The sequence below is a fragment of the Neolamprologus brichardi genome, chromosome 10 (genome assembly GCF_056152115.1).
Source record: "Neolamprologus brichardi isolate AB-2024 chromosome 10, ASM5615211v1, whole genome shotgun sequence".
In the NCBI taxonomy this organism is placed as follows: domain Eukaryota; kingdom Metazoa; phylum Chordata; class Actinopteri; order Cichliformes; family Cichlidae; genus Neolamprologus; species Neolamprologus brichardi.
In genome coordinates, this window is record NC_142113.1 from 33,294,463 (window position 1) to 33,305,776 (window position 11,314).

The window sequence follows — 11,314 nt, forward strand, 5'->3', positions numbered from 1 at the left end:
ATGATGGAGAACTACACCTACAACAGCTACATCCTCCAGTTAGAGGGCTTAAACACTTCAAAGGATTCTCTCTACCCTGCCTTTCTTTTCTTGTTTTTCTCCTACCTGTTTATAATGATTATAAATGTGGGCATTACTATTTTGATTTTCATGAACAAGAATCTTCACCAGCCCATGTATCTCCTTTTTTGCAACTTGCCACTGAATGATATTCTTGTAAACTCTATCGTGTTGCCCCGTTTGCTTATAGACCTTATGAGACCTCCATCTGAGCGCCTCATTAGTTATTATCAATGTGTTGTTCAGGCCTACATTGCAAGCTTGATTGGAACCACAAGTCACACTGTTCTCATGATTATGGCCTATGACAGATATGTGGCCATTTGTAATCCTTTTCACTATGTTTCCATAATGACCAACAAAATGATGATCAAGCTGACAGTTTGTGCCTGGGGAGTGGCCTTTGTTTTGGTCGGGATTCTTCTAGGTCTGACCACACGACTGAATCGATGCAGGACTTTGATCACAAACCCCTACTGTGACAATGCCTCTTTGTTTAAACTTTCTTGTGAAAGTGTGGTCATTAACAACATCTATGGTATCACTTTCACCGTGGCTGTTTATGTGGGCTCTATAGGGGCAATAGTTCTTTCCTATACAAGCATTGCAGTGGTTTGTCTGACCAGTAAGAACAAGTCTTTGAACAGTAAAGCGTTGAAGACCTGCAGCACTCATCTGGTTGTTTATCTGATTCTGACACTTAGTGGAATGACACTCATTACTCTGCATCGCTTCCCTCAGTACTCACAGTACAGAAAAATCTCTGCTCTTCTGTGTTATATGGTTCCAGGCAGTCTGAACCCCATTATTTATGGTGTGCAGTCCAAAGACCTAAAAAAAGCCCTTTTGAAGTTTTGCGTATCCAAGAAGGTTTTGGCATCGTAAACAGAATGTGTTTCTGTTTGTTTTTTATAGAAATTCAACATCTAAAGGGAGATCATCTCTGACAGCTATTTTATTCATAATTAGATGGAAGTTAATGTTTTTGCTGCTGTAAGAAACTAATGTATAAAACTTTAGTCAGCATTTCAAAATGTGTGTGTGTGTGTGTGTGTGTGTGTGTGTGTGTGTGTGTGTGTTTGTTTGTGTAAAATAAAAGCTTAAGCCAATCTGTGGTTTTGTCTCATTCATGAAGTTTGATTTACATTAGATGACGTTAAAGGCAAAAGCAAATATTCGCTATCTGCTGGTAACCAAAAAAGACAATCTCTGGACTTAAATCTGATTGAGATGTTTATATGAACTTAAGCAGGCCGTTTAAAATACAGCTGAATTAAAACAATATTGCAAATGAGAGAGAGAGCTTTAATTAATCCAGTGACAAAAGACTCATTGGGAATATTTCACCAATATCAGCATGAAAACCTTCTTACCCCGTGAATAAATGTGTTTATTTTCTCGCAAAAATTAGCTTGTATGAAAAATCCCTCACATTTATGACACATGCACACTAGCCAATTTTGTTCTTACTACTGTGCATATGTTGGCTAATCAGACTGGAACAGTGAATTAGGAACAGTTCACAAAATCAGTACATATCACCGTTTTGGTTCAGTATTGTATATGTAAAAAACTGAACCTAAACTGAAAGAATAAGGCAATTTGGCATTAGGCATGTCATTGTGATAATCTTAAGTGAGATTCTTGTACAGTAAAATTTGAGAAGTTGTTGATTTCTAAATGCATTTCATTTGTGAGGTAAAAAAAACCCATTAAGATTTTTTCTTTAAATTCATAAAGTTACTGCATAAAGTACTGTAACTCCGAAATGACAACACAGGCACGGCTTCTTCAAGACGGGCGCTTCGCTGCATTTATTGAATGCCGTGACAACTACAAACATAAAACACAAAGGCTTTAAGCGCTTCAGTCTATCAAAAGTAACACTTGTGCTTTAACAACAAAAAATTACCTCGTGGCCGCCTGCCACTACGGAGGTCCTAGAAGAATACCTTTACAGTCTTGTACATTCTGAATTCAAACATAAAATAATTAGAACACCATACATTACAAATGTTCACAATATTACAATACAGTTATGGCAAATAGCAAATACCTTATACAGCTGGTAGACTAACCCTGCTTTTGCAGATAGCTCGCTGAACTCCTTAGCGTGATTATTAAACGTGGGCTCACAGCCTATATTATCACGCCCAAACCTTGCGACAATAGCGGTGTAACAAAACTTGTTCCTTGTGACAAGATAAACACACCTTTACAATATTGACCACAGAAATGTACAAGCAAGAACATTTTAACTGCTGGAACCATCTATTAAACTTCTTTAAACATAAGCCATTTCTGTGACACTTACACTCCCACCAAAATCACTCATTGTTTGCCATATGATTTTCTAATGAGTGTCAACATTAGAGTCTGGTTCACTTTGCATGTCAGTCTCCAGTAAAGTCACTACCTTGTGAATAGGTCTTTCCAGATATATCAGCCTTGTCAGTGGTTTTCCCCCGTCAAAGGTAGTTTCACTGGTCTTGAGCTTCACCTTTCGAACCTTGCCATCTGGGCTCTCTATAGCCTCTACTTTTAGAGCAAGTTTCCATTTACATCTTGGAGCATTATCATCCTGCAGTATCACAATGTCATTTACTCGCAGGTTTCGTGAGACGTTCTGTCACTTCTGTCGCCGCTGGAGATTTAACAGATACTCTCGCCTCCACCTTTGCCAAAACTCATTTGCTAGAAATTTCCTCTCTGCAAAACTCTCCTGGAGGTGGAAGAATAACCAAAGATTTCATCGTTAATATGTGATTGGGAGTTAGTGGCTCTGGTCCCAAGGGATCGTTGAGATACTCAACACTTAAAGGTCTGCTGTTAATGATGGCCATTGTCTCGTAAAGCAGTGTTCTTAGACTAGCTGTATCGAGTCTGTTTGAGACCTTGTCCAGCATCGCTGTCAGTACACTTCGTACTGTTCGAATTTGACGTTCCCAGACGCCCTCGATGTGGCTAGCTGCCGGAACGTTCACCACAAATTCACAACCCATAGCTCTTTGTGGTTCTTGATCATTATCCTTCATTAGCTCCAAAAGTTCTCTTTTGGCGCCCATAAAGTTTGTCCCTTGGTCGCATCTTAATTGCCGGACAGGACCTCATTTGGCTATCAGAACTCGAAGAGCGTTCATGAAGACATCTGTCGATAAGTCATCTAGTGTTTCAATGTGCACAGCTCGTGAACATAAACACATGAACAATAGTCCATACCTTTTGACTTCCTTTCTTCCTTCCTTTACCATGAATGGCCCGAAACAGTCGACGCCACAATACGTGAAAGGAGGTGTCGTTTCTGTTCTCACTTCTGGCAAATCTGACATCTGTTGGACATTTGTAGCCTTTCTGTATCTTCTGCACTTAACACAATGGTAGATGTGTGAAGAAACAACACTCCCACATCCTAAAATCCATATGCCATTTGCCCGTAGTTCATTTATTGTCATCCCTCTTCCCTGGTGATGTGCACGTTCATGATAGTGTTTGACGAGTAGGGCTGACACATGGGACTCCTTGGGGAGAATTGCAGGGTGTTTTACATCATAGTGTAAAGCTGATTGAGATAATCTTCCTCCCACCCTGAGAACATCTGACTTGTCCAAAAAGGCATATAACTGCTTTAGTCTGCTGCGCTTGTGCAGAGAATTTTCTCCTTGAGATCTGATCTTCTGTATTTCCTCAGTAAAGACGTCTCTTTGCACTAGCTTGATGATGAATAATTCTGTGTCCTTTCCTTCTTCAAGATCTGTCACTTTGTTCGTTCATTGTTGAACACCCTTGTACTCTTTGATGAATCGCCTGAGCCTGGCAATGGCCTTGATAGCTCTCGACCAACTGGAGAACTTCTTTAAACGCTCTAGCACTGGGTTTGCTTCCTTCGAATGTACTGTGTGCATATAGCCTTTACGGACTCCAGGATCCATTTCTTCAACCTCTCCCACCATTTCATCTTTGACTGGAAGATCTTGTTTCCAAAGAAAATCGGGACCTTTCAACCAGTTTGACTCTTTCAACTGAGTAGCATTTAAACCTCTTGAGGCCTGATCAGCTGGATTTTCCTCTGAGCTGACATGCTGCCATTTCCCAGGACTTGTGCTTTGTCTTATTCGTTGAATTCGATTGGCGACAAATGTGTGAAATCTTTTAGCATCATTATTTATGTTTGAAGTATTTGCTTTCCAATTAATATGAATGGGGCAACGAACCCAAGGGGGTCAAAGACTGAAGCAACAATCGAGAGCACCCCTCTCCTTGTCAATGGGTTGTCTTTAACTTGGACTCTGAATTGGAATTCATCTGCCTCTATGCACCATTGTACTCCAAGTGCACGTTCAATGTGGAGTTCTCCAAGAGCCATGTCCTGGTCTTTGGCTTTAGCCTGTTCCTCTTGAGGAATAGCTGCAAGCACTTCTTTATCATTTGACACAGACCTATGCAGATGTAGGTTGCCTGTTTTACAAAGTGCCCTTGACTCATTTACCAACTGTATGGCTTCGACTGTTGATGTCACACTAGCGAGTCCGTCATCAACGTAAAAACCTCGTTGAATGAACTCAATAGTCTCTTCGCTGAATCTGTTTCTACCTTGAGAAGCAATATGTTTGAGTCCGAAATTGCAGCATCCGGGAGATGAAGCTGCTCTGAAAAGATGCACTCTCATCCTGTACACTGAAGGCTCAGAGTTTAAATTGCCTTTGTCCCACCAAAGAAATCTCAAATAGTCTTGATGCTCCTTGATGACATGGAACTGGTGGAACATCCTCTCCACGTCACACATGATGGCGATGGGGCCCTTTCTGAATCGACATAACACTCCAATCAGTGCGTTGGTAAGATCTGGCCCAGTCAGAAGGTGATCGCTAAGAGATGTCCCCTGGAAACGGGCCGAACAATCAAAAACCACACGTATCTTCTCAGGCTTGTGGGGGTGGTAGACCCCATGGTGTGGTATATACCATGCTGCCTCATTATCCAGTTCTTGCTCTGGGACCTTCTCTGCGTCTCCACGGGCTATGATGTCGTCCATGAACTTGACGTAATCTTCATAGTATTTCTTATCTCTTCTGAGCCGACGTTCCAACGAAGACAGTCTATGCTCAGCGCATTGTTTATTGTTTGTTTTGAATGGCAATGGGAGTTCATAGTGACCGTTTTCCTTTTGCCTTATGCCTTTGACATGAACAAAATGTCTTCCTGAGAGACTGGATTGTCATCTGTTGCATGCTCAGAGAAATCACATCCCAAAGCCTTTATTACATCAGCTGGACCCACTTCCTTCACTTGAGTTCTGCATACAAAATGCACTTCTTGCCTGAGTTCAACTGCTTGTTGTACTGCGGGAGTAACTTCTCGAACAATGATTCTGTGGCTTATGCCAATATCATCATTGTGATTTTGAACTTGAGACGTACAACCAACTATGTTCCAGCCGAGATCAGTTAGCTGTGCGTAAGGCTCCTCACCTGCAATGACTTCCCGTGGAAGAAGGGCTTGCTGACAGTTATAGCCGAGAAGCAGACCAACTTCGCATTCAAGCATTGGAGGTAACCTATCTGCCAGCCTTTCGAGGTGAGGCCAATTCAAAGCAGTTTCAGACGTCGGGATGTGTGATCTGTTCACAGGGATGAACTCTCTTGTATAGACCGGTGGCAATGTAATTCTCTTTTCCTGCTTGTAGCCTCTAACTTGAAGATTTACCAGTTTCTCACATGGTATGACTGTTGACTTGGCGGACATGGTCGATAGTCTTAGATGAGCCTTACTCTTATCTGTGTCGAGATCCTGGGCTACTTCATCCAAGATAAAGGATGTATCGCTCTGAGAATCGAGGAGGGCATATACTAGAACTTCTCTGTCAGGGTGATTTTTTGATGAAACCCAGACAGGTAGAATGGAGGATGTCAGTGTGCTCGAAGTTACTTGAGTTACTCTATTAGAGATTGCGGTTGCTGGTTCATCTCCTTCGTCCTTGTCTTGAGAGTTATCATTCATTGCAGGCATTATCCTTTTACGCTCTACAAACTTGTCATCATGCAGACACGTGGGATGCTTCTTCTGGCATTTCTCACACGTATTCCTTTTATCACACTTCTTAGAATGATGTCCCCCCTTTAAACATCCAAAACACAGCCTTTCTGCTTGTACAAACTTGATACGATCCTGGACTGATTTTTTCATGAATTTGAAGCATTTATCCAGAGTGTGACCATTTCTTTTGCAGTAAAGGCAGGTCATAGGATTTACGTGACTTGAGTTGGTTAAGTGACTTGAAGTTGTCGTCAATGTTTTAGCTTGAACGACTTGGCTGTGTGAGTGTTTGGGTTTACTGATTTCCAAACCCTTGAGGGCTTGCATTGAAGCTATGGGGTCACATGCTAAGTCTGCTTCAGTAGATACAAAATCTGTAAACATGTGAAATGATGGATACTCTCCATTAAGGGTTTTTCTTATTTTCATCGCTGCGCGATTCCATCTTGTTGTCAACCAGTCTGGAAGTTTCAGCAAGAGTTTCTGAATTTCCATACAGTCATTGAGAACCTCTAATGTCTTTATGTGTGGCATTGCAGCTTCACAACTTCTAAGGAAGTCAGCAAACTCTCTCAACTCACTTCCATCCTTGGAGCTTATTTTAGGCCAACTGTGAAGTTTGTCACGATCGTTGGGCGATCGTTGCTCAAGAGTTGGGAGTTCGCCTTGTAATCGGAAGGTTACTGGTTCGAGCCCCGGCTCGGACAGTCTCGGTCGTTGTGTCCTTGGGCAAGACACTTCACCTACCGCCTACTGGTGTTGGCCAGAAGGGCCGATGGCGCGATATGGCAGCCTGGCTTCTGTCAGTCTGCCCCAGGGTAGCTGTGGCTACAACTGTAGCTGGCCTCCACCAGTGTGTGAATGTGTGTGTGACTGGGTGTGTAAAGCGCTTTGGGGTTCCTAGGGGGGACTAGTAAAAGCGCTATACAAATACAGGCCATTTACCATTTGTCTCTGAAGCATTTTCCTATAGTGAACAGATCTCCAAAGCGCCTTTCCAGCACTTCCCAAGCTGCATCATACGCTTCATCTGTGCCCACTAGGAGAAATCCTTCAACCACTCTCTTTTTTTGATTGAATCAAAATGGCGGATGTAGCAGGTGGTGGTGCAGACGTAGCTCCGTCTTTCAAACGGTCACGATTAAAACCAGAGATATATAAAACAACTGATGGAAGGGTAATTGTAGAGGATGAACTACTTAATTTCCTTGCTGTAAAAATCAAAACTTTAAGTCAGGATGAAATTGTGTTGTTGGCCACGAACACATTTGAATCCGAGGGGATTGAAGCCTCCAAGAAAGTTTTGTTTGAGCTCTGCCCCACTACCTCACAGCGGTGCGTCGGATATAAAGGACAGCATAAAGACGCCAACAATATTAAACTCTGTCTTAAAGTGCTGAATGAGTGTGGGGAGAATATCCCAAGATTTGTATCTCATCACCTGGATGATTTGCCGCCTGTTACATACTCCAGCATGGATGTGTGTTGTCTACTACGGCGAATGGACCAGCTGTGTGCTGAGGTCGGTGCTTTAAAACATGTAGTTAAACTACAGGCAGATGTCTGCGAGCAAGTCATGACCACTGCTGTGGAGGTCGACCACCGTGTGACTGCTCTTGAGTGTCGGCCTGAGGTACCGGCTGAGCCTGTTACGCTGAATGCTCAGGGGTCGGGGACCGCTTCCCACTTTCCCCTGGGGAAACACGCAGAGGAGCGGTGGGGGAGTCGAAGTAAAGGCGGCCCGCGCGGAAGGCAGGAAGCCGGAGCTTTGGCTGCTTCAAGGACTGGGACAAGCACAGTGTCAGCGTTTTGTCCGGAGATGTTGCTACGTGGTCAAGATCGGGCTCCGACGACAGCCTCAGGTCGTAATATGGAAACTACTGCAACGACGGAGGATCCCGTTGAGACAGTGCTTTCTACATGCTCCCCACAATGGAGTAAAGTTGTGAAAAATGGCAAGCCTCGTCACGAGCTGGAGAAGGTTAATGCGGGTTCAGGAATGCATGCTGTTACCACTGGACACAATAAGAGGCCTGGACCTGTATCGATTATTGGCACTGGAGCTGTGAGTACAATCAGAACTGTGAAAACTAAATTGGTGAGCGTGTTTGCCACTAAATTTGCCCTGGATGTAGATGCAGAAACTCTTGCTCTGTATTTGAGAGAGAAACTCAAAAGAGATGTGACCTGTCAAAAAATTGCTGGTAAACGTAGCAGGTTCGGCTCTTTCAAGGTTACTGCTGAATGTAATGATGTGGGTGAAATGTACAATCCTGAACTCTGGCCTGAAGGGGCTCTGGTCCGGCGTTTTTATGAACCTCGTAAGACCGGTACGGTGGTGCCAAGCTCAGGGGATCCAGCAGGGGAGATAACTGCGCCTTTTGGTACCAATGTATCAACATGAAGATGTCTATTAGGATATTATCTTACAACTGTCGTGGTCTACGTTTGGGACAGAGTGCAGGGGACAAAGCTCGATGGATTGTTGTGGACAGTCTGCTTGCAGAATGTGACATTTTATGCTTGCAGGAGACATGGTTGTCCAAACAGGACCTGGGAAAACTTAACTGTCTAAATGCAAGTTTTTTGGGAGTGGGGGAATCAACAACTGATCTCAGCACAGCTATAGTCAGAGGCAGAATACCTGGAGGGGTTGCTGTGCTCTGGGATAAAAAAATAGACCCTGTGATAAAGCCCATTAGACTGGATGTAGACTGGTGTATTGGTATACAATATACACAGAACAATAGTAGTTTTATCATTCTTAATATTTATACTCCCTATGAATCTTGTCACAATGAGCAAGAATACCTCAGTAGGCTGGCTTTTATTAATGCATTTATTCAAGACAACGATACTTACAGCATATATGTTTTGGGTGATTTTAATGCTGATCTCACAGACAGCAGTTCTCGGTTTGCTAACCACTTAACTCACTTTTGTCAAGTTAATAATCTTATCTTGTCTACCAAAGTGTTACTGCCTGCAGATAGCTATACATACATAAGTGAAGCCTGGCATAGTACATCATGGCTGGACCACTGTATCTGTACAGCTGATGGGCATGCAGCTTTAGCAAACATGACTATTAGGTATGAGGTAACTGTGTCCGATCATATACCTTTTGGTTTTACTGTGAATGTGGAACAAATGCCAGCAACAACTGGGAATAATATTACTAATATTGCTACCAGTGTAAAATTAGACTGGTCAGCATGTAGTGAAGATGATTTCTTAGCTTATCATAGTAATACCGATATACATCTGAACAACATTTCTTTGCCCAAAGAAGCTCTTTTGTGCAAGGATGTCAACTGTAAGAATGCTGTGCATAAACATTTACTCTGCTCCATGTATGATGATATAGTGACTGCTCTGTATGAAAGTGGTACACTGCTTGATAAACAATATAAGCATAAGAAACCTAACATCAGACCTGGCTGGAAAGAACATGTATCCATGTATCATGATGAAGCTCGCATAGCTTATAAATGTTGGGCCATGGCTGGAAGACCTAAACAAGGCCCAGAATTTGAACAGAAAAAATGTGCGAATGCCAGATATAAGTACGCTGTTCGCTTTATAACTAAAAATGAGCAAATACTGAGAGCAGATTCTTTGGCCAGGAAAATGCTGTGTAATAATATGGCAGATTTTTGGAAAGAGGTGAAAGCTCTTAATAACTGTAAACCATCTCTACCATCAACTGTTGAAGGTGTTTCTGGGGCAGATAACATTGCAGCATTATGGAGACAGCATTACAGTGCGTTGTTTAGCTGTATAAAAAGTGATCCATATGAGGGCAATCTTGACATGAGTAATGACACAATAAGTGTAGGGACACATGAAGTATATGAAGCCATTCATAGGTTGTCTGATAATAAAGCTTCTGGTTTGGATCGCATCACTGCAGAACATTTAAAACATGCTAGTTTAAGGCTAGCTCCTCTTTTAGCACTCTGTTTCACTGGGTTTATGATTCATGGCATATTACCAGACTCAATGCTGTGTATTTTACTGGTACCAGTTATGAAGGACAAAGCTGCAAAAGTGAGCTGTTTGGATAATTACAGGCCAATTGCACTAGCCAGTATTTTATCTAAGGTGTTAGAAAGAATCTTGTTTGACAGAGTTAGTGTGTTCATCTCTTCTCTGGATAATCAGTTTGGCTTCAAACCAAAGCACGGCACTGACATGTGCATATATGCACTCAAGGAAATAGTCAGTTTGTATAGGGCTAAAAATTCATCTGTCCTCATGTGTTTCATTGATGCCTCTAAGGCTTTTGATCGAGTGAACCACAGAAAACTTTTTGATAAATTGAAGACACGGGGGGTTCCTCAATACATCGTGAGGATTCTCTCTTACTGGTACGCTCATCAGAACATGCAGGTTAAATGGGGAAGCAGTATTTCTGCCCCCTTTGGTGTCAGCAATGGTGTCAGACAGGGTGGGATTTTGTCTCCAATTTTATTTAATTTATATGTTGATGATTTGTCCATACAGCTGAGAGCCTGTAACACTGGGTGTATATTAGGTAAAACATTGATAAATCATCTTATGTATGCAGATGACCTGGTTGTTTTTAGTCCAAGCAGTGCTGGATTACAGGATCTTCTTAATGTCTGTACTGAATATGGTGTGCAATATGACATTGAGTACAATGCTGCTAAAAGTGCTGTTTTGATATGTAGAACCAAGCAGGATAAACAGCTAAATTTTCCTTTGTTTAAACTGGCACAAAAAACTCTTGAAGTTCATAAAAAGGTGAAATACCTCGGTCACTTTATTACTGAGCAAATGAATGATGATGATGACATGTACAGACAACGATGCAAGCTCTATGTGCAGGCAAATACGATTGCACGCAAATTCAGCTTTTGTTCACTTCCAGTTAAAGTGGCTTTGTTTAAAGCGTATTGCACACCGCTATATACTGCCCCCTTGTGGTCATCCTACAAACAATGTAGCATGCTGAAGCTGCATGTTGCATATAATGATGCAATGAGAATCCTTTGCAGGATACCTAGAAGTGGTAGTGCCAGCCAGATGTTTGTAGCTGTGGGTGTCTGGACTTTTAAAGCACTTTTAAGAAAGTTAATGTTCAATTTTAGAGAACGACTGGATGGTTCGAGAAACAGTATAATTTTAGCACTTACAGATCCGACAGTGAGTGGTTCCCGTTACTCATCCAGTCTGAGAAAGCACTGGTTAAAGTGTT

The 11,314-nt window shown here is 42.2% G+C and overlaps 2 protein-coding genes across 2 annotated transcripts; both read left to right on the forward strand.

Annotated features, from left to right (window-relative positions):
- Positions 1-945, forward strand: LOC102786722 (olfactory receptor 8G17-like). The gene has a single exon (XM_006785167.3). It carries the CDS (start codon positions 1-3, stop codon positions 943-945), a length of 945 nt encoding a protein of 314 aa, XP_006785230.3.
- Positions 946-7,177: 6,232 nt separating this feature from the next.
- On the forward strand, positions 7,178-8,506 carry LOC148101008 (uncharacterized). Its single transcript, XM_087847565.1, has one exon. It carries the CDS (start codon positions 7,178-7,180, stop codon positions 8,495-8,497), a length of 1,320 nt encoding a protein of 439 aa, XP_087703691.1. The 3' UTR covers positions 8,498-8,506.
- The last annotated feature ends 2,808 nt before the right edge of the window (positions 8,507-11,314 follow it).

Coding starts and splice junctions, on each gene's coding strand:
- LOC102786722 (XM_006785167.3), top strand. CDS start 1: ATGATGGAGAACTACACCTACAACAGCTACATCCTCCAGTTAGAGGGC.
- LOC148101008 (XM_087847565.1), top strand. CDS start 7,178: ATGGCGGATGTAGCAGGTGGTGGTGCAGACGTAGCTCCGTCTTTCAAA.